The sequence below is a fragment of the Lissotriton vulgaris genome, chromosome 5 (genome assembly GCF_964263255.1).
Source record: "Lissotriton vulgaris chromosome 5, aLisVul1.2, whole genome shotgun sequence".
NCBI lineage: Eukaryota > Metazoa > Chordata > Amphibia > Caudata > Salamandridae > Lissotriton > Lissotriton vulgaris.
The window spans coordinates 1,994,351,791-1,994,375,733 of record NC_141693.1 but is presented as its reverse complement, the minus strand read 5'-3'; the positions used below and the strand labels follow the sequence as shown (position 1 = coordinate 1,994,375,733).

At 49.8% G+C, this 23,943-nt stretch overlaps 1 protein-coding gene across 1 annotated transcript in view; it reads right to left on the bottom strand.

The window, feature by feature from the left end:
- Window positions 1-20,172: 20,172 nt before the first annotated feature.
- The window catches only part of AK8 (adenylate kinase 8), an 841,444-nt gene continuing 837,673 nt past the window's right edge, over window positions 20,173-23,943 (bottom strand). Inside the window, exon 13 of the mRNA XM_086924758.1 lies at window positions 20,173-20,567. Coding sequence (XP_086780884.1) covers window positions 20,276-20,567 — 292 coding nt within the window. The 3' untranslated portion in view covers window positions 20,173-20,275. The remainder of the gene's footprint in view (window positions 20,568-23,943) is intronic.

Here is a 23,943-nt window from a genome sequence, read left to right as displayed (position 1 = left end):
TGGACGCAGTTTGATTGTCATTGCAGGTCATTTTTTAATAAATATTTATCTTTCATTTGAATATGATTTTGCCTTTAAAGTATTTAAAGTCGTTTCTGTGACCATTCTGAGGTATCTGAGAGCAGGGCTTTAAATGGGATGAAAAAACTGGGGGGGGGTCTCTCTCAAAGGGGCGTGGACAATGTAAATAAGGGTGTGGCTTAAAACACATAAGTTAAAACTCTGTGTTTAGCATAGTGTGTCGCCTGACTTGTATTTTGCTGTTTCTGTCATTGCATCCAGATATATGATACACAAGTAACATCATACCTACAACAAGTCCGGACGATTGGCTTTGTCAATGGTTGTTAGTTGCATTAGATAAATAAGCAGCAACTATGGCTTGTTGTATATAATATTGAAAAAGCTTCCACTTAAATCCCTGGTGACAACACAACAATGTTGGTGCTCCTGAGTTTCAAAAAGAGAAGTGGCAATTTGCCGTGTGCGCCATTCAATACGGTCCCCTCACTCGCAACAGCGCTCGGAGTCTTGTGTTTTAAAAAGTAGGCACATGGGAGATGTAGAAGCAAGGATTTCCCTTCCCCTACAAGGCTCACCTGGCATGACGTCATGCCATAACTTCTCCACTAGTCAGAAGTGAGCAGTGTGAGCAGCGGACATCGATGGGTCTGCGGTCACTGCAGTCCGGAAAGAAACGGACCACCGGTGCCAGGCCACGAAACAGAGCCCGATAGAGACCCGTTTCGAGGCCCCTTTTAAAAAACTGCCGGTGCTCAGACCCGGTGAGACCCGGCCCAATTGAAGCCCCCCTGAGGGTCTCTGGGAGTCCTAAGCTGTAGTGTCTGAGGTGGTAGGAATAGGAGCGCAGCTGATGGTCAAATCACTTTGATCGAAGGCCCTCAGAGGACGTGGACACTTCAGCCGATGTGTTATCTCAATATGGTGGCCCAGAAGAAGTTTGTACTGTATTGTAATTGCATTTATAATAGCGCTTACTATCCCCAATGAGACATTGAAGCACTTTATGGTGGGTAGCATACTACACCTTAACCCACAGTTAGTAGTTTATCCAGTGGGTACTAGTTATTGTTGTATAATGTTAGCTATTGAATTAGACTTGTGATCTTATTAAATTGTGAACTGCATTTCCTCCTGTTTCTTGTGGTGTACTGAGCTTTTAGGAGTTGGGTGATATTAGTGAGAGGTCATGCAGGTTGAATATGGAGATGGGCTGGAGGAGGTTGCATGATGTTGGTTAGCGAGGAGAGGTTACACAGCAGCAGAGTGTGTGATCTGTGAAGAGCGACGGATCACACTGGGAAGCGTAGACGGGATAGGCTAGCATGGTCTGATATGAATGGTTCCCAGAATGATTTGTGAGGAGAGTTCTGGTTAGTTTGTAAAGTGGACAAGCATGCAGCAGAGTAGGGCGTGTAGGCATTTGGAGCATTCAGCAGAGAGGAAGTAGAGGGAGTAATCACTAGCTAGAAGACCAGGTCCATTTTCATGTAGGAGGTAATGGGAGCAGGTGTTTGAGAGAGGATGCAGTCTGAGGAGGTAGAAAGAAAGCTTGAGGGTTGCTACCATTGGGCAGGTTATCTGTTTTGCTGCTTTGGTGTTTTTGTTTTGGGCTGATTGATGCTGTTGATACAGTCTGTTTTCTGACTTCATACATGGCTTATTGGAATATGAGGTACGTGGGATGTCCGTATAGCTGGTCCTTTACAACAGTTGGTATGATCCGGTATGATCCGGAGGATTAGGGAATCGCTAGGATTTGCCTTTAATAATTCCATTATGAATTAGTTTGAGCCGGGCGTGTGGATGGCATGGTTCCAGAGACACAAGCTTCTCCCTGAATAAGGATGAGGCTCTTTGTCAAGGTGGTGCACCTGTGCTTTGTTTATAACTGTTGAGTTCCGTAAGGAATAGCATTGTGACCGTGGGTGTGATACAGTGTTGACACACAACCTCACAAGTATACAAGGTAAGAATAACAAAGGGATAGCGACTCGGGTGCTGTCGACCAGAGGGTTCCAGTGTCAAGCGCATGATCTTTATACCTGTTTGTCAAGGTATCCTGCTGATGTGGTTCTTACTTGATCTTAGAGGGTCCTCGAGTGGCATCTGTCCATAGGTTCCGAGGCAAGAAATTGAGGTCATGTAAATTTTCTGTTGTATCACATTGGCAATAAGCAAGTCTTAAACTTTCTACTGAGCTCTTCTGGGTTTCTTAGCGGCCTCGTCCAGATGCCGCCGACCCCCAGTGAGGGTAGTTGAGATCCACCACACTTTATAATGGAGCAGGTGGCAGACTCGCAGCAGGGGAGTATGATTCTTGAAGGGGGAAACCAGGGCCAATCTCCTCATTAGCTGTCAAGCCTGCCTTTTGAGGCTAACACCCAAGTGGCTTCCTGTAGGAGGGAGGTTCCACCTCCCTTACCTGCAATCCCCCATTGTTCTCCTTCCTGAGAGTCATTGGCACGTCTCGCCAGGAGGGCAGAAAGCTTTCTCGTGGAACAGGCTCTATGTGTACCTGGGAAGGTACAGGAGTTTTAAAGGCCACAAGGCTGGAGCTTTGCTGAAGCTGCACACTGCAACAAGTTACATTGATTTTGGCTTGGGATACAAGTCGAGTTTAATATAACGAGTTGTTTGATACCTTGGAGTGCTCACTTTTGGTCGCACCATTCAGTCAGTGTGTAATCCTGTACTCACCAATCGGACAACCTAGGGGCATATTAACAAGGGCTTTATCTCTGCTTTTTTAATTTTAAAAGCCAAAAAAGCAGATATAAAACTAGTGCCCTATCAGCAACAGGGTGCTAATGCGCAAATTCGCATGTTAGCACCCTTTTACTCTACGCTTCATCTTGCATCTCTAATGAGATGCAAAGGGGGCGTACCAGAGTAAAACAATAGGAGAAATGTCGCTAAACTACGTTTCTCCTATTATGAAGGATATCGCTAACCCTGTTAGCGATAAAAAAGTAGTGCTAACCGCCGTTAACGCTGCTTTTTTTACGTTTGGTATTTTTCTGACTTAGCCATGATATCCTATGTAAGGTGGATATCACGGCTAAGTATGTCTATCCCTATCAGCAAGCTATCGCCAAACCTTGTGGGATTATCACTGTATTTCCAGCGATAATCTCACAATTGGCAGCTTGCGCCCTAAATTTTATCGCTTTGGAGATAAGCATTGCTGATAGCACGCTATCTCCGCGATAAAATTCAGAGTTGGCCGGCGATAATTATCCTAGCGCTAAGTGCGCTTAGCGATAATTATCGCCAGGCCTTGTTAATATGCCCCCAAGTCTTTACACAGTAGCATTGGTATTTTTGGGTGTTTTACTGCCAGAACATGCAAACTACATGTCCTGCCTGTGTCATGTGTTGCACCCTGTCCTTAGGGCCTGGTAGGCCGGACAGAGTCACGGGTAGTGGAGGCTTTGCCATTGGTTTTAATGGCACAGTCAGGCTAACCGTGCATGACTGCTCCAACACTCTCCAGCGGAGGACTTGTTTTACTTTGGGGGCCTCCAGGATGGCACAACCGTGCTGTATGCCCTGGGGTACCCTTCTACCGTACTTGCCTTGGGTACCATGTACTAGGGTCTCTTAGGCCAATTAGCCATTTCCAATTGGGTACAGACAATTAGACATACACTTTAGAGTCAGGGTACGTGCACTAAAGTCTGGTTAGCAACCTCGGTGCACTCTCAGAGTTGAAAAATCAGTCAGAATGTTTTGGGGGTGACCATATAAAAAGAGGCATTTCCTTACAGTGAGTTTTCCCCAAGTGAGGCTATGATTATGTTGCTTTATGATTTACAGCATGATTTACAGTGCATGGAGACAAAAAAATATTTGCACAGACGGTAATCTTGGTCGAAATTAAGGGCAGTGAGAAAGTGTCTGAGAAAGGGGTGAATGATGTGGAGAACCTGTGCTTAGACAGGGAAATGGCCATGAAGTGTTTTCTAACTAGAGGGTGGTGATCCGAGGGTGCAGTCAGCCCCTCTCCATGAAGTGTTCTGTAACCAGAGGGTGGGGGTCTGTGGGTGCCAGACCAGCAGCCACCCCCCTCTCCAGGAAGTGTACTCTAACCAGGGGGTGGTGGTCCACAGGTCCTGGTCCAGCATTCACCACCCTCTCCAGGAAGTGTACTCTAACCAGGGGGTGGTGGTCCACAGGTCCTGGTCCAGCATTCACCACCCTCTCCAGGAAGTGTACTGTAACCAGGGGGTGGGGGTCCGCGAGTCCTGGACCAGCATTCACCACCCTCTCCAGGAAGTGTACTCTAACCAGGGGGTGGTGGTCCACAGGTCCTGGTCCAGCATTCACCACCCTCTCCAGGAAGTGTACTGTAACCAGGGGGTGGGGGTCCGCGAGTCCTGGACCAGCATTCACCACCCTCTCCAGGAAGTGTACTCTAACCAGGGGGTGGTGGTCCACAGGTCCTGGTCCAGCATTCACCACCTTCTCCAGGAAGTGTACTCTAACCAGGGGGTGGTGGTCCACAGGTCCTGGTCCAGCATTCACCACCCTCTCCAGGAAGTGTACTGTAACCAGGGGGTGGTGGTCCGCGAGTCCTGGACCAGCATTCACCACCCTCTCCAGGAAGTGTACTGTAATCAGGGGGTGGGGGTCCGCGAGTCCTGGACCAGCATTCACCACCATCTCCAGGAAGTGTACTCTAACCAGGGGGTGGTGGTCCACAGGTCCTGGTCCAGCATTCACCACCCTCTCCAGGAAGTGTACTGTAACCAGGGGGTGGGGGTCCGCGAGTCCTGGACCAGCATTCACCACCCTCTCCAGGAAGTGTACTGTAACCAGGGGGTGGGGGTCCGAAGGTCCTGGACCAGCATTCACCACCCTCTCCAGGAAGTGTACTCTAACCAGGGGGTGGTGGTCCACAGGTCCTGGTCCAGCATTCACCACCCTCTCCAGGAAGTGTACTGTAACCAGGGGGTGGGGGTCCACAGGTCCTGGACCAGCATTCACACTCTCTCCAGGAAGTGTACTCTAACCAGGGGGTGGGGGTCCGCCGGTCCTGGACCAGCATTCACCACCCTCCTCATGAAGTGTTCTGTAACCAGGGGGTGGTCGTCCGTGGGTCCTGGACCAGCAGCCCCCACTCTCTCCATGCAGTGTACAGAGGGTGGGGGTCCTCCTTGCCAGACCTGGGGGCTCGAGGCGTGCGCCCCCACTGCCCCCCTCGTCTGTGTGCCCCGCTCGCCCCATCAGACTTCGAAAGAAGCCTCCACTTTTCAAAGCGCGCACTTCATGCCCGAACTTCAGGAAAGAAGCCCCATTTGCACTTGAAAGCCGCCAGGAACACGCTCGGCGATAGAAGACCTGTGCCCCCCGCAGAGCTGCGCAAGAAGGCCCCGGCTCAGCCCCCAGCCCCCCAAAGCGGCTTTCATCCTGCCCTCTCAGATCACGAGCCGCCACTTGATGTTTGTTTCCGGGAATAAAATGCAAATGCGTCGCCGCTTCTTGTAAAATGAGGTTTGAAGATGAAGACATCGCCCTGTCCCTGGCACCGGCGGTGCGCGTGCGTTATCTGCATCAGTGGCGGCATTAACCCTCTGCCAGCCCCTCCCCGCAGGCCTCAATGAGCCTCGGGGGTGTGCGGGGGAGGCTCGGACAGGGCACCCTCTGCTCAGGACTGCGGCCCTGAGACAGGCCCGAGGGGGCGCCAGGCACTGACGTCTGACCCGGGGCTGGGGGAGCGCGGCGGTGCCTTATAATAGGAGGGGACCTTACTAGAGAGAGGGGGTCTTACCAGACAGAGGGGGCCTTACCAGAGAGAGGGGGTCTTACCAGACAGAGGGGGCCTTACTAGAGAGAGGGGCCCTTACAAGAGGGAGGGGGCCTTCTGGCAAGGAGAGGGGTCCTTACCAGAGAGGGGGTCCTGACTGCAAGGAGAGAGGGCCTTACCAGACAGAGGGGGCCGTACATGAGAGAGGGGCCCTTACTAGAGAGAGGGAGCCTTACTAGAGAAAGGGGCCCTTACACGAGGGAGGGGCTCTTACTAGAGAGAGGGGCCCTTACCAGAGAGAGGGGGTCTTACCAGACAGAGGGGGCCGTACATGAGAGAGGGGCCCTTACTAGAGAGAGGGAGCCTTACTAGAGAAAGGGGCCCTTACACGAGGGAGGGGCTCTTACTAGAGAGAGGGGCCCTTACCAGAGAGAGGGGGTCTTTCCAGAGAGAGGGGGTCTTTCCAGAGAGAGGGGGCTTACCAGAGAGAGGGGCCTTTACACGAGGGAGGGGCCCTTACCAGAGAGAGGGGGTCTTTCCAGAGAGAGGGGGCTTACCAGAGAGAGGGGCCTTTACACGAGGGAGGGGCCCTTACCAGAGAGAGGGGGTCTTACCAGACAGAGGGGGCCTTACCAGAGAGAGGGGGTCTTACCAGACAGAGGGGGCCTTACTAGAGAGAGGGGCCCTTACAAGAGGGAGGGGGCCTTCTGGCAAGGAGAGGGGTCCTTACCAGAGAGGGGGTCCTGACTGCAAGGAGAGAGGGCCTTACCAGACAGAGGGGGCCGTACATGAGAGAGGGGCCCTTACTAGAGAGAGGGAGCCTTACTAGAGAAAGGGGCCCTTACACGAGGGAGGGGCTCTTACTAGAGAGAGGGGCCCTTACCAGAGAGAGGGGGTCTTACCAGACAGAGGGGGCCGTACATGAGAGAGGGGCCCTTACTAGAGAGAGGGAGCCTTACTAGAGAAAGGGGCCCTTACACGAGGGAGGGGCTCTTACTAGAGAGAGGGGCCCTTACCAGAGAGAGGGGGTCTTTCCAGAGAGAGGGGGTCTTTCCAGAGAGAGGGGGCTTACCAGAGAGAGGGGCCTTTACACGAGGGAGGGGCCCTTACCAGAGAGAGGGGGTCTTTCCAGAGAGAGGGGGCTTACCAGAGAGAGGGGCCTTTACACGAGGGAGGGGCCCTTACCAGAGAGAGGGGGTCTTACCAGACAGAGGGGCCCTTACATGAGGGAGGGGCCCTTACTACAGAGAGGGAGCCTTACTAGAGAAAGGGGCCCTTACACGAGGGAGGGGCTCTTACTAGAGAGAGGGGCCCTTACCAGAGAGAGGGGGCCTTACCAGAGAGAGGGGCCCTTACCAGAGAGAGGGGGGCTTACCAGAGAGAGGGGCCTTTACACGAGAGAGGGGCCCTTACTAGAGGGAGGGGGTCGTACTAGAGAGAGGGGTCTTACTGCAAGAGGGAGGGGGTCTTACCAGAGGGAGGGGGGCCTTACCAAACAGAGGGGGCCTTACTAGACAGAGGGGCCCTTACTAGACAGAGGGGCCCTTACACGAGGGAGGGGGCCCTTACTGGAGAGAAAAAGCCTTACCTGTCAGAGGGGCCCTTACATGAGAAAGGGGGCCTTACTAGAGAGAGGGGGGTCTTACCAGAGATAGGGGGCCTTACCAGAGAGAGGGGGCCTTACTAGAGAGAGGGGGCCTTACCAGAGAGAGTGGCCTTTACATGAGAGAGGGGCCCTTACTAGAGGGAGGGTGCCTTATCTGTCAGAGGGGCCCTTACTAGAGCGAGGGGGTCGTACTAGAGAGAGGGGTCTTACTGCAAGAGGGAGGGGGCCTTACCAGAGGGAGGGGGCCTTACCAGAGGGAGGGGGGCCTTACCAGACAGAGGGGGCCTTACTAGAGAGAGGGGCCCTTACTAGACAGAGGGGGCCTTATTAGAGAGAGGGGCCCTTACATGAGGGGCCCTTACATGAGGGAGGGGCCCTTACTAGAGCGAGGGCGTCGTACTAGGGAGAGGGGCCTTACTGCAAGAGGAATGGGGCCTTACCAGAGAGAGGGGGTGTTCCCAGGGAGAGGGGTCCTTACCAGGGAGAGCGGGCCTTACCAGGGAGAGTAGGCCTTACCAGAGAGAGGGGGCCTTACTAGAGAGAGGGGGCCTTACCAGGAAGAGTGGTCCTTACCAAAGAGAGAGGGGCCTTACTAGAGAGAGGGGGCCTTACACGAGAGACGCTGTGCATGAGAGGAAAACAAGTTACTTACCTGTAACTACGGTTATCCAGTATTGGTATCTTTCATAGATTTACATGCCTGAATCATTCCCAGTCGCTGAGGCGGGAGTCCCACGGTAATAATAAATACAAAAGCAGTGCCTTAGAAGAAATTTGTAGTAGGCAGACAAGACTATAGGCACCAAAAGGCCGAAAACTTAGCAGCCTATCTACCTCATTATATGAAAAGAACTGAAAGTAGTTCCAACCAATCAGCTGTCAGCACCCTCTAGAACCTTCCCAGCAGAGGCAGTTCTCCTCAGATTTTCCTAGCACAAGTGAGAAGTACATATCCGTAATAGAGAACTGTTCTGCCGGGGAGGAGGGTGGGTGCATGTGAATCTATGAAAGATCCCAATACTGGATAACCATAGTTACAGGTAAGTAACTTGTTTTCTTTTCCAGTATTGGGGTATCTTTCATAGATTCACATGCCTGAATCAGAAGAGCAAGCAGTAAACCTATACATGTCGTTTGCGGAAGGTGGGAGACAAATCGTAATTCTACATATCCCCCACACATCCGGAAGGTTATAGAGCACTTGAAATGTAAATAAACCTAAATGCCAAAACCTTTGAAATGAAATAATTATGTTCAGAAAACATACTTCATATTCAAAACAGCATTTGACAATCAAAACATTACAGTGGATTATGTTATACTCTTATGCCATAAATGCAATATGAGAGACCTTGAAAGTCTAACCTTAATGAAGAAGATGCTGCAGCACAGCTTGACCCACTGCTGTATCGTCCTGTGATGCCGACTGCAAGCAGTAATGCTTTTTAAATGTATGGACACTCTTCCATGTAGCAGCTCGGCAAATGTTCTCCAGCGTGACCCCAGCAAATAGGGCTGTCGATGTCGACATCATTCTGGTGGAATGTGCTTTCACCGTTCTGACTAAAGGCTTATTAGCTTTTTCGTGACAGAATTGTATTACTGAAGATAACCATCTGGCTATCGTTGCTTTCATCACGGCTTGCCCCAATGTGACTTGACCATAAGCAATAAATAATTGGTTAGATTTTCTGATATCTTTAGTTTTCTGAAGATAGAACTTTAGACAAGGTTTCACATCAAGAGAGTGCAGGGCCTTCTCTGCCGGTGTGACTGGATCCGGGAAAAAAGTCTTTAACTTTACCGGCTGGTTTAAATGAAATTGAGATGGCACTTTGGGAATGAATTTTGGATTTGTTCTCAAAGTGACATAGTCTTTAGAGAAATGAAGGAACGGTTCTGAAATTGTGAAAGCCTGAATTTCACTAACCCTCTGGGCTGAAGTGAGAGCTAGTAAAATAGCCACATTCCAGGTTAAAAACTTCCGTTCAGTTCTGTGAATAGGCTCGAAAGGCCTCTTCATTAACTGAGACAAAACGACATTGAGATCCCATTCAGGCAGTGGGGGTCGAATTCGAGGAAAGGATAGAAACAATCCTTTTAGAAATTGCTTTATCAGTGAGGAAGAACATAGTGATGGCTGGTTCGAACTTTTTCTGAATCTGGATATAGCGGCAAGATGCACTTTGATAAAAGAGAATACTAGACCTGCCTTTGCTAGTGATAGCAAGTAAGGAAGGATATCCTCCGGTGGAGCCTGGAGCGGATGAATATTATTTGCTTCACACCCACAACAGAAGCGTCTCCATTTAAAACGGTACGTTCTGATAGTGCTCTGAGCACGGGCTTGAGAATGAATTTCCCTACAGTCTTGAGAAATCTTGAGATCCTTAAACTCTAAGAAGTCAGGAGCCAGACGTGCAAGTGAAGCAATTGTGGATCCGGGTGTGGATTCTGACCTCTTTCTCTTGTCAACATTGAAAGTGTCGGTTTGAGACGAATTTGAGGCTGCTGAGACAGCAGGAGCAGTTCTTGGAACCAGCACTGCCTCAGCCAGCGAGGAGCAATGAGGAGAAGAGTGCAGTGTTCCCTCTTCATCTATTGCAGAATCCTCGGTATTAACGGTATCGGGGAAAAGCGTATGCATAGATTCCTGACCATCACATGGACAGGGCATTCCCTCTTGATCCCCATTGAGGAAATCTGCTGGCGTAATAAAGGCATTTGCTGTTCTGTTGCGTCGCAAACAGATCTAGAGTTGGCATGCCACATCTTTGAAAGACCCCGTTCACCTGTTCTTGTTCCAGCTCCCATTCGTGGCAACCTGCGAGAGATCTGCTGAGGTTGTCGGCTAGAGAGTTTTGAACCCCCTTGACATGCTCCCCTCTGAGGGTTATGCCATGGTGTATAACCCACTCCCACATCTCTTGAGCTTCCTGCGATAGGGAGAGAGACCTCGTCCCCCCCTTGCTTGTTGATGTAAAACATGCTGGTGGTATTGTCCGTACGCACCAGCACTGAGGAATTTGCAATTCTCTAAAGGAATGCTTGCACAGAAAGGAAAATGGCTCTAAATTCTAGACTGTTGATGTGTTTCTGCCGATATTGATGAGACCATCGGCCTTGAATTTGAAGGTCCTGGAGGTGACCTCCCCATCCTTCCATAGATGCGTCCGTGGTCAGGATAAACTCCGGAAGGGTTGAAAGGAACGTGAGACCTCGAGACAGGTTGCTTCCTTTTGACCACCATTGGAGAGCATGCCTCATTCTGGATGTTACCTTGATGTAATCGTCGAAAGACCCTCCACTTTGTGGCCATTGTCGGTGCAACTCTTCTTGCAGCGGCCTCATCTGAGTCTTGCAAATGGGACTAAGCTGATCGCTGAAGAGCACATCTCCAGAAGAGACGCAAACATTCGGTCAGAAAGTGACTTTTTTGTTGAGATTAGTCTTGCCAATCTTTGAAGTCTGCGCTGCCGTTCCTGAGACAAGAACGCCTTGCACTGTTGGGGTCCAGTGAAGCTCCTAGAAAGGTTAATACTTGGAGTGGTTGCAACTGTGACTTCTGAGCATTGAGAGTGAGCCCTAGATTTGAGAATAGACGAAGGCAACTTTTGACAGCTTGTCTTGTAGTCTGTTTTGATGGTCCTTTGAGCAGCCAGTCATCGAGGTATGGGAAGACCTGTATTCCCTGAGGCCTCAGTGCTGCAGAAACTGGGGCTAAACATTTTGTGAATATTCTTGGTGCCGATTTCAGCCCGAATGGGAGCACCTTGAATTGAAAGTGGACGCCAGCCACCGTGAACTGTAAGTATTTGCGATGTTTGGGGTGTATAGGGATATGGAAGTAAGCATCTTCCAAGTCCAGAGAAGCCATAAAGTCCCCTTCGTTGAGGCAACTGAGCACATCTGCCAACGTCACCATGCGAAAACTCTGCTTCTTCAAGAATTTGTTGAGTCTGTGCAAATCCAGAATCGGGCGCCACTCTCCCGACTTTTTCTTTATGAGGAAGAAGCGAGAGTAGAATCCTTTTCCTTTTTGCGAGATTGGAACCTTCTCTATCGCATTCTTGCGAAATATGTTTACGGCTTCTTTGAACAGCAAGTGAAGACGACGGGGAGGGGGGCCCTTGGGCGGGGTCATAGGTAGTTTCTTTAAGAATTACAGAGTGTTTCCTTTTTCCACCAGGTCGAGGACCCATTGATCTGATGTGATGTTCTGCCATTGTTGGGAAAAGGCGGATATCTTCACCCCCACAGGGAGGGGAGAATGTTGGACTGGCGTCCGGCAGAGCTCATTGATGTTTGTTGGAATCTCGGCCTTGATTATTTGATCTTCGTCTTCCGCCCTGACGAGAGAAATTACTGGAAGTAGATTGCCTGTATGAAGATTGGTAATACGGCTGTTTATACTGAGAATGGTATTGCCTGTTTTGCTGATTGTGGTAATTTCCCCTAGAAGAAAAACCACGACTCCGTGCTCCTCTAAAAGAGCCTCTCTTATATTGCAGGGTACTAAGTGATTTCGCGGTGTCGGTATCCGTCTTAATGGTAAGTAGGGCATCATCTATGTGCTTACCTAAGAGCGACTCCCAATCGTAAGCCATATCAAGGATTTTTGTTTGCATTTCCGGTCTGAAGGAGGTTGCTCTGTGCCAACCTTGGCATCTGATGACCGCAGCACCCGCTAACTGTCTAAAGTTAGTATTTGCAATGTCCAGGGCGCAATCTTTTATCTCTGATGCAGCCCTCTCTCCTTCAAGCACTATCTTACGTGCTTCCTGTTGACGGTCCTCTGGTATCAAATCTATGAACTCCGACAAATCTGACCACATCTGTCGGTCATAGCGTGCAAGAATTGCAAGAGAATTCGCTGCCTTGATGGAAGATGCAGCATTGTTGGAGATCTTCTTACCTATTAAATCCAATCTTCTGCCCTCTTTATCTGGTGGCGTAGAGATTGGAGTGGATGGATTCTTGGACCTCTGTTGTGCAGCTTGTAAGATTACAGAGTCCGGACACGGGTGGCCCACCAGACAAGATGGAGTTTCTGGCGGTGCTCTTTACTTCTTTTCAATACGAGGAAGGAATAGAAGCCGGCGTCTTCAAAATCTTAAGACCTTCCTTCCAAATGAAATCTATGATAGGTATAGCCCTGGTGATTTTCCTATACCGCTCTTTAAAGTCGTGCAAAAAACAGTCCGACTGCTCAATAGTAACTGGGAGTGCAAATCTTGCAGCAGCCCTTTGCATGATATTGTGAATGCCGCCAATGTGCTCAGGTGGAGAGTCAGAGGGTTGCGGCAAAGGAGGCAAAGGCACGCGGATTATGTATTCATCCCACGGATCTCCAGTTGCGTCATCATGAGGCTGCTCGCCTTCCTATCTTCCATCTTCATCCGAAGAGGAAGTATTCTGATCATCTTGTGGTGTGGGGTCTATAGTGTGTCTTGGCGACAGGTGGAGGCATAGGTACATCCGCCGGTACAGAAGGTACGGTTGGAATGGCCGGTGTAGGCGGGAACCTCTGGTGATAGTCCGCCAACATGGCCTGTAAGTCCTGAATCAAAGAAGGAGGGAGATGAATTGTCTCCTCCGAACGTGGAGGTCTATATGGTTGTCTATAAAAAGGTGTAGACAACTCCTCTTAATAGAAATGCTCCTGAATATCTTCTTCTTCATCCTCTTCCTGACATTTTATACGTAATTCTGATGGATGGCGAGCAAGCCCAAAGGGACCTTCTTCGTCTCCATCCTCCTCATCAGATTCCTCCTCTTCAACATATGTTTCAAAAATGTGCGATGGCAGTAGCGGAGAAATATTAGCATAGTCCTGCCTATGATAGGTTTTCAACTGAAAATGAGTGTATGCCACAGGTGAAGCATGAGACACTTGCGGTAAAGCAGGCCAGACTCTTGCAGGTGGAGTTTTGGAAATGACGGGACACTTTGTTGATTTAGGCGTCTTAATCAGATGTGCTGAAGGCGGTTGTTTCGTTGATGGAATTGCCGTTGACGGGCTCATCGTTGAAGGACTCGTCGTCGATGGAATCATCATCGACGGTGTTACTGTTGATGGACTTCTCGTCGACGAGACTGCCGTTGACGGAGCGGTCGTCGACGGGGTTGCCGTCGACGGGCTCTTCTTTGATGATCCAGTCGCCGACGGGCTCTTCGTCAACGAGATCTTCGACGTCGACTGGCTCTTCGTCGACGATATCACCCGCTATCCAACGCTTTCCCTACTGTTGCACTCACTTGAGTGGGAATAGTCATTTTTACCCACCCGCTATCCAGCGCTTTCCCTACTGTTGCACTCTTTGGAGTGGGAATAGTAATTTTTACCCCTAGGCTATCCAATGTTTTCCCTAGTGTTTCACTCTCTGGAGTTGAAATAGTAATTTTACGTCCTACGCTATCCAATGTTTTCATTACTGTCGTTTTTTTGGGACTTTAAATAGTAGTTTTATTAATTTATCTATTTAATATTTTTTGTAATATTTTAGATAATGTAGTATTTAATGAATTTTAAAAATATTGAAAGTATATTTAATTTATTTAATTTATTAAACATAATTATTTACTTTTTATTCATGTTATTTTATGTGTGTAGATGTATTTGTAATTTATAGTATTTTTAAATAAGTTTTAATAATTATTTTAATTATAAATTATTAAGTAAGTATATATTATATATTTAATGTACATGTTTAATTAATGTTTTATTATTATATATGTATTTATTAATTTTAAACTTGATTAAATATGATTAACTATGTTTATTTTATTTATAAGTATTATTTACTTTATTTTACACTCTTTTTTTTTTTTTTTTTGAAACCTTTATTGTGCAAAGTCAGCAAACAGTTACGGGCCTACAACCACCAGGCCGGCCTCGGCTACGATATGTAGCACAGTAGCAAATGTACGGCAATTCAGTAGTACGTCGGTAAGAACAGCAAGTATGTCAAGTTACACTAAAACCAGTGCGACCACTGAGATACAGGAGGAATTAAGGTTCATTTTTATGATTTTGTAGAATATAGAGGATCAAATGCTGTATAGTCTAGCAACAAGTACCGAATGGGAATTGCGTAGAACAAAGCAATTAAGCAGCAAACACTTAGGACACCGGTGCTAAGGATTATCAAAAGGATAAACGAAAACTGTACTAGTAACACACCAGTCAATACCCATCTTAGGAACATAGAACAACCCTAGTACCTCCCGCAGGACCGCGACAAGCGGAAAACAACGAAAGGCACCCCGCTAACCCAGCATAACGATCCAGGGAAGGGAAAAGAAGGAAGGAAGGAAAACACAGAAGAAGAAGAAGAAGAAAAAGGGCCCATAGTAACTAAGGGAAACCAAAACAAGAACCCCAGCCCCCAACCCCCCACCCTGCACCCCTGCAGAGGCTACGGCCCGCCCCCCCCTGGCAGCGCGCCTGTCGCCCTCAAAACGAATACCCGAAATTTAGAGAGAAGACATGATCAGGAAAAGGCCTTAGAGTAAGAGTATATAAACCCAAGAACCCCACCCCTCACCCTGCACGTCGAAGAGGCTACGGCCCTCCCCCCCAACTAACGTGCCTGTCGCCCCAGGAATACCCACATAAGGGAACAGACGGGGGAAAGTCAACACAACCAGACTCCCGCCCCTCCCCACTCGCACAAAGTAGCTCAGGCTCGATCACAAATAGACCAACAGGTCGACAAGCAATGGCGGCGTCGTAGTACCGGTCAGCAAAGCGTCCACATCATAATAGGTGACCGGGCATCCATCCTGCGGTATATAGAGGAAGAGTTCACCCCTGTCCCAACTTGACCCTCCCGTCAATACGTAGCCACTGGAAGTTTGCAATGGAGTACAGCCTCTGACGAACAGGGTGACCAGTCAGGCAGAACAGAGTCAATTCCATGAGAGACCCCAGAAGCAAGGGGCTGAGAAGAGAACTCTTCCAGACATGTAGGCACAAAAACAGGGCTCCGGGCAAATCTCTCAAATTGCGACACATTAGGGGCACCGCAAGGTGGCTGGGTAGAGGAACAGGTCCATGGAGGCAATCCGCCTGCGTTGCAGCACCAAGCCCCGATGTCACATTCACGCGGCCAGTCGAGTTGGACCCGTAACCAACACTAGCCAGGGCCCCCCACGGAACCACCTGTAGACACGTAGCAATTGCACTCAGTGGCGGTAGAGATCCGCTTACGACACCACTCTTCCCCGGATCGCCGGAGCCCTCATCCCTCGGCGGGGTGGTAATAGCGTCTAGCCGCCATCCAAGGTCTCTGGCCCCATCCACCCAAGCAAGACGGAAAGAGCCCAGAGCAGCAAGGAGGTCTCGAACCGTGGGTTCCATCCTGCTTAGCCAGTATAAACTCTCCCGCACTCTGTGTATCTTCTTCACCAGCCAGCGCCAGTAGCCCCCACAGCACCACCTAGCCAAAAGGCTGGTATGAGATCCACCAAACAGGGGCCGGAGCCACACTCAGCTGCTACGAGCAATCCGCCATTTCACCTTGCCAGTACACCGATCACTCATTCTCAGGATGCCCCATGAGAAGCGCGGGCAGTATTAGCGCTGTGTGGCACAGAGTCTTAGTAGCAGGGACAGACCCACAAACTGTGTGTAGGAGTGCCGACCTCCACGTCTCCGAGGTCCGAAAACGATGTACAGGTCTGCCCCAGATTCGCAAATGCCAGCAACGTTGCGCCCATTCCAAAATGGCGACCCCAGCCCGTCCAGTCGACCCACACACAGCATAAAGAACAAAGGGACAGTCTTACTAGGCGGTGAAATCGAGTCTCCAGCGTGTGCGTCCGTATCTGGGGCAGCGCTTATTCACCACGTCCGCCTGGGTAGGTCCAGTGTCGCCTCCCGCAGCTCCAAGCTATGAGCTTCGTGGCCCGCAAAGCCGCGTCCTCAAGTGGTATCCGCGGCCGGCATCAGCATCCGGTCCCTCAGCCAGCAGTCGGACACCGCCACGGCACCAAGCAAAAAGGATCAAAGAAAGGGCTGCCGGTCACGGCCCGACACCAGAGTTGCCGCCCGCTAATCCCCGCGACTTCCTACGCCGTAGCAGCTCGGCCCCAAGCTTGTGCAATCCGGGGAAGGCAGGATATGAACAGGATTAATGCCGTGGCGAGCGGAGCTCGCGGACTAGCTATTTTACACTCTTTTTAACAGAAAAAAACGATCATTTACGTACGATATTTTTAACATCGATATTTTGGTTTCGATATTTTTGTACTTACCATGTTGTAGATAGGATGTCGATATTCTTGCCTTCGATATTCCAGCATCGATGTTTCTGTAGATCGATATTCTGTCGTTCGATATTCTGTCAGTGATTCATTATAATCCTCGTGGTTAATGCTAACTTTGGTTTGGCTTTATCAAAACATGTCCTGTAAGGTGTCAAACACTTTGGAATACTACCCCCTCCGGCCAGTTCTGGCGGCGGGGGTAGCATTACACCCTTCTAGAGAGAGAAGACATGTAGTTACGGGTAAACCCGGTTAAAGTTAAACAGAGCCTCTGCATCACAAAATGGATGCTGCTGCCACAGACACGAGTCTGACCTCCTCCTGCTGGACGAAACTCCGGCAGGGGAGGCCTGGACAATAGGTTTCCTGTCCAGGGAGGTGCTGCACCTCCCCAGACAGGCTTTAGTGTATTGGGGCAGGGTGGGTTGTATTCAGTGAATGCTTTTCAGACACTGCCTGGGGAACACTAGGTGGACCATGCATTTCCCAGTTCAAACCGGTTGCTGGGACACTCAGCCCCAGCTCTGGCACGAAACTGGACAAAGGAGAAGGGGTGTAACCACCCCCTCCCCAGGTCCTCCCATAGGTGGGACCCTAGAATTAGTCCAACCCCTAAACGTACTATAAGAATAGGATCCCAGTCCCTAGGATTTTAGATTACCCTGGACGAAACTCTGCAACATATATCTTGGACCTTCGACATTCCATATCGACTGGAAGACGGAAGAAATCTCCCTTGTGGTCAAGGAGTGGCCACCCTGTTCAAACAGGCACCAACTGCATCTTTGCCGGTCTGCATTTTTGAGGCTCCTGCCGGATCCCGAAGAATCTGCGACACAGGACATGGACTTCCAGACATCTCTGACGCTGACCTGCGCTCCCAGCAAAGCTGAGACCTGTAGCGGACACGAGAGATGTGGAACCGAAACTCCTGGACATCCTGCATTTCTGCAACTGCACCTACTTCCAGAGGTATCCCGAAGTTGTGCATTGGGATATTTGAAGCCCCTGCCCCGAGCACCTTTGGCACTGAAGCTCAGAGGGCTACACTCCCACGAGTGTCCTGTGGGCCCGCTTTGTGCATTTTCGCTCGAGGCCCCTTCGCGGCTCCTAGTCCGTTGGCTAGCGAGCCCCCGCGAAGGGCCATCTTTGATTTCTTGAGCTTTCCTGGTTGCTCCAGACGTGCTCTCACTCCTCTCCAAAGGAGGAGTCCTCAGACCTTGCTGGTCTGCACCAAAGCCAATCTCGACATCTTGCGTGGGTTGCTGTTGCCAAGGCTTGTTGGATTCAATCGGGATTCTGACGCTGCAGCACTTGACATCCTTCGTAGGACAGCTTGAATCCAGCTCCTGGTCGCTGTCGACGCCTCCTGGACCTCGTGGATGAAGAAGTGAAGCTTCACCTCTTTCACTTGAAATCACCCGACATTGGCTGGCATCTTCCCATCGCCATCCTGGTCACTGGCAAGTGACCCGGACTATGTCCCTTCTGCTTTCAGGTTCTTCACATTTCCGAACCACCCTTGGATCCACCCGGACACTTTTCCTCTGGTCGCCTGCAGCATTTCTTTGCAGCTCTCCATTGGAATCGATGACGGAACCCGACATCAAAAGACACCTATGCACCCGGCTTCCGTGGGTGAGGTAACTCGAGTACTCCGGTGTTCCCGCGGGTCTTGACTCTCGAAGCGTCTAAGTCTAAAAGGGTTCCATCGTAGTTCAACTAGAAGTGCCCTTAATCTTTAAAATTGTAACTTGTTCGTTCTCCATAGAAAGTCAATAGTGATCCACGGCTGTGTTTAGACACTGCAAGCGCCCCCTGCATCCTAACCTTTGGTGGTTCCAGGTAGCCCCAGTGGTTCTACAGGCCCTAGGCCTGCTTTCTAACTCTCACGTGGTTCTTATACCACTATTTTAGTACATGGTTTGTGAGGCCCCTAGGGCATAACGTATACTGTGCAACTTATCGTATGCTAATTAAGTTTCTTGTATTGTACTTTTACCTCTGACCTCATAAAGAGACCAGAGGGGTTGTGTTTAGAATAAATACATATATATTTGATATATACCTTGTGTGGTGTGCTTTCATTTGATCATTCAAGAGATTATAATTGGTAAAACAACTTGCCTCTAAGTCTTAGCCTGAAGGCTGCTCTCCACAGCTACCACTAGGATAGCTTTCTATAAGGTTGACTTTAAACCTTCCATCAATAAGGATCGTTTGTACTGGTGCAAGGTGCCCACTAGAATAGTGGACATCATATACCAGGCCAACTTCTCACAGATGGATCCTATGAGGGAGAGCAGCTTTACAGGAGAGAAGCTGTACATGGAAGAAGGACTTTACAAGAGGGAGGGATCCTGTGAGGGAGAGCGGCCTTACAGGAGAGAAGCTGTGCATGAGAGAAAGACTTTACAGGAGGGAAGGATCCCATGAGGGAAAGGGGCCTTGAGGAAGTGAGATGCTGTACATGAGAGATGTAGGGGTAGATTTATGAATTTGTCAGGCAGTGCAGCACAGGGCAGCAAGTCACCTTCTTTGTCTGCACTACATGACAGGGAAAGGGCAGGAATGCCCTGTAATCACGGCAATATGGTGCATTCCTGCCTTTTCTCCTACATTGGCGCCCTTTTGGCAGCCTAGCACCAACGCAGGCGCCCCGGCACCATGGTGCAAGGATGCCTGTGTTGAAGCAGATTGTTTTGTACAGGAAGGGGGCCCTTCCTGCACATAAACAATCCTGAGAGGCATATTCCTCTTTCTAAATAGATAGTTCTCCTTGTTACGCCTCTCCTGGGAAGGCATATCTTTTTGGCGACATCTCCGGTTTACCAGGGATCCTTTGAGGGAGAGGGGCCTACGGACGCAAGAAGCCGTACATATGAGAGATAGAATGTACAGGAGTGGGGGGGGGGTCCTATGAGGTAAAAGGGTCTTACAGAGAAAGAAGCAGTACATGAGAGATGACTTTACAGGAGGGAGGGACCCTATGAGGGAGAGGGGCCTTACAAAGAGAGAAGGTGTACAGGAGAGACAAACTTTACAGAGGGAACGGATCCTATGAGTGAGAGGGGCTCTACAGAGAGAAAAACTGTACACTGGAGCTGTAGTTTACAGAAGCTAGGGGTTATAAGAGGGAAAGATGCCTTACAGGAGAGGAGCTGTGCATGAGAGATGGACTTTACAGAAGGGAGGGATCCTAAGAGTGAGAAGGCCCTTACAGGAGGAAGGGTCCTAATGGAAACAAGTCTTACAGGTGTAAGTGGCTTTACGCAAGAGCCACATCTTACAGGGTGGAGGTGTTTTAAGGGAGCTGGGGGTCTTACTGAAGGACTGAGAGGAAGATGAGAATAGACACAGGATTCTTACCATGGTAGAGTCAGGTGCCCTGGGAGAGAAGGGCACAGTTGTATGTGGTGCAGATATGCTAATGGCAGAGAAAGAAAAGCCCTTATTATCCCCTCCAAATCTCATTAAGCTTTCATGAGCATCTTGATTTGATTTGAAAGCTACTGATTAAAATACATTTAAACAATTTAAAATACATCTTTATTGTCTAGTGCGCTCATACCAGAGTGAATATGCCGAACAAATGTCTATACAAAGACATCAACAATGACGTGAGAGCCCTAATATTCCTCTGGCTCCCCTTCAGTGGTGTGGGGGATGGGCGGGGGGGCTTCTTTGGGGCCCGCCTTTGGTAGGGGGTGTATGATGCAGCTTTCGATGTACTCAAATATGGTGTTGGGGTCTTGGTCAGCATTGATGTGGATAACCCCATCATAGAACTCCTCCACCAGTTGGAAGTTGGCATGGTAAACATCAAGCTTCTCCTGTATTGCGTCCAAGGAATTCAGAGGGTTCTGCTGGAGGCGGGCCTGCACCTCCAAGCTGGGCGCTGGCTTGTATACGGTGTGGTACCTGCAAAAGAGGGGACAAAGACCAGATCTGAGGTCCAATCGCAGCTCAGTAACACGTGCTTCAAAAATCCAATGCTAAATCAGCCATACACACAAGAGGACTTTTCATCAGTGGTCACAGTATGAGCGGCTTAAAGATAAAGCATATAATCAAGGAAGCGGTGTAAGCACTCTTTGCTTTGATGATGAAACAGTACTATGTGTATTGACAATCTGTGCAAGGATTAAACGATCATCACAAGAACGGGTAGATAATTCTATAATCATCGCTAGAACAGTTAGAAAATGATGAATCATCACCGGAACGTTTGGATAATTCTGGGATCATCACCAGAACAGGTGGATAATTGTGGGATTATCCCCACAACAGGTGGATAATTCTGGGATCATCACCAGAACAGGTGGATAATTCTGGGATTATCCCCAGAACAGGTGGATAATTCTGGGATCATCACCAGAACAGGTGGATAATTCTGGGATTATCCCCAGAACAGGTGGATAATTCTGGGATCATCACCAGAACGTTTGGATAATTCTGGGATTATCAACAGAAGGGGTGGATAATTCTAAATTATCACCAGAACGGGTGGATAATTCTGGGATTATCACCAGAACAGGTGGGTAATTCTGTGATCATCGTTCGAACAGTACAAAATACTGGGACTATCACCAGAAAAGGATGAATATTTCTGGGATCATCCTTAGAATGGTAGGTCATTCTAGGCTCATCAACAGAACGGGTGGATAATTCTAGGATTATCACCAGAACTGGTGGATAATTTTGGCATCACTGCTAGACTGGTAGATCATTCTGGGATCATCACTAGAATAGAAGATAATTCTGTAATCTTCGTTAGAGTGGGTAGATAGATAATTCTGGGACTTTGATGTTTAAAAAGGTACGCAGAAACCTGAAAGGGCGAGCTATAGCAGATATGGGGTGAGCTATAGGAGACATGGAGCGAGCTATGGCAGACATGAAGTGAACTATGGCAGACATGAGGCGAGCTATGTTAGACATGAGGTGAGCTATGGCACACATGAGGCGTGATGGCAGACATGGGGCGATATGGCAGACATGGGGCGGGTTAGACATGGGAAGAGCTATGGCAGGCATGGGGCAAGCTATGGCAGACATGAGCTATGGCAGACATGAGGCAAGATTGCAGACATGGGGTGAGATGGCAGACGGGTACGTGCAATGACTGACATGGTATGTTATGTTAGGTTTAAGTCTCTTTTATAGCGCACGGCTACCCCAAGGGGCGTCCGGCGCTTTGGGGGCGCTATGGCAGATATGAGGCTAGCTATGGTAGCTATGGCAGACTTGAGGCGAGAAATGGCAATCATGCGGCGAGCTACGGCAGACATGGGACGAGCTACGGCAGACATGGGACGAGCTATGGCAAAGATGGGGCGACCTACGGCAAACATGAGACGAGTAATGGCAGTCATGGGGCGAGCTATGGCAGACATGGGGCGACCTATGGCAGACATGAGGCGAACTATGGCAGACATGAGGCGAGCTATGGCAGACATGAGGCGAGCTATGGCAGACATGGGGCGAGCTATGGCAGACATGGGGCGATATGGCAGAGATAGGGCGAGTTATGGAAGACATGGGACGAGCTATGGCAGACATGGGGCGAGCAATGGTTAACATGGAGCGAGCTATGGCAGACATGAAGTGAACTATGGCAGACATGAGGCGAGCTATGTTAGACATGAGGTGAGCTATGGCACACATGAGACATGATGGCAGACATGGGGCGATATGGCAGATATGGGGCGGGTTAGACATGGGAAGAGCTATGGCAGGCATGGGGCAAGCTATGGCAGACATGAGCTATGGCAGACATGAGGCAAGATTGGAGACATGGGGTGAGATGGCAGACGGGTGTGTGCGATGACAGACATGAGGCGCTATGGCAGATATGAGGCTAGCTATGCTAGCTATGGCAGACATGAGGCGACAAATGGCAATCATGGGGCGAGCTACGGCAGATATGGGACGAGCTACGGCAGACATGGGACGAGCTATGGCAAAGATGGGGCGACCTACGGCAAACATGAGGCGAGTAATGACAGTCAAGGGGCGAGCTATGGCAGACATGGGGCGAGCTATGGCAGACATGAGGCGAGCTATGGCAGACATGAGGTGAGCTATGGCAGACGTGGGGCGAGCTATGGCAGACATGGGGCGATATGGCAGAGATAGGGCGAGCTATGGCATACATGGGATGAGCTATGGCAGACATGGGACGAGCTATGGCAGACATGGGACGAGTTATGGAAGACATGGGACGAGCTATGGCAGACATGGGGCGAGCTATGGCAAATATGGAGCGAGCTATGGCAGACATGAAGTGAACTATGGCAGACATGAGGCGAGCTATGTTAGACATGAGGTGAGCTATGGCACACATGAGACATGATGGCAGACATGGGGCGATATGGCAGACATGGGGCGGGTTAGACATGGGAAGAGCTATGGCAGGCATGGGGCAAGCTATGGCAGACATGAGGCAAGATTGCAGACATGGGGTGAGATGGCAGACGGGTGCGTGCGATGACAGACATGAGGCGCTATGGCAGATATGAGGCTAGCTATGGTAGCCATGGCAGACATGAGGCGAGCTACAGCAGACATGGGACGAGCTACGGCAGACATGGGACGAGCTATGGCAAAGATGGGGCGACCTATGACAAACCTGAGGCGAGTAATGGCAGTCATGGGGCGAGCTACGGCAGACATGGGGCGAGCTATGGCAGACATGAGGCGAGCTATGGAAGACATGGGGCGATATGGCAGAGATAGGGCGAGCTATGGCATACAAGGGACGAGCTATGGCAGACATGGGACGAGCTATGGCAGACATGGGACGAGTTATGGAAGACATGGGACGAGCTATGGCAGATATGGGGCAAGTTATGGCCGGCATGGGGAGGGCTATGGCAGCTATGGCAGACACACAAGCATAAATGGTCCCTTGGCACCGGAAGCGCAGCGGACGAGCGCAGCGGGTGCGCCGGCGGCGCGCCGAAGGCTCGCCAAAGGCGAGCCCATCTGCGCCCGTCCGCGCCAGCTCCGTGCCTAGGACCAGCCATGCTGTCGCTCCCCCTCTCTGCCTCTATCAACCTTGGTCCAGATCCCAGCTTATGGCATTAAACCAGGCCCCCTGCACCCCTGAGATCCGTTGCAATTTAGCTTCCACATGCAACCCCAATTTTAAATGTGATAAATGCTCCTTTACTCTTGTCACAAATTCCAGTTCCCCCTCTCCCATTCCGAAGCCCCCCCTCCCCCCCTTCCACTCGATCCCTCAGAGCTGGCCTACTGAATTGACGCACTCTGCCTTGACACTCAGGCAACATTG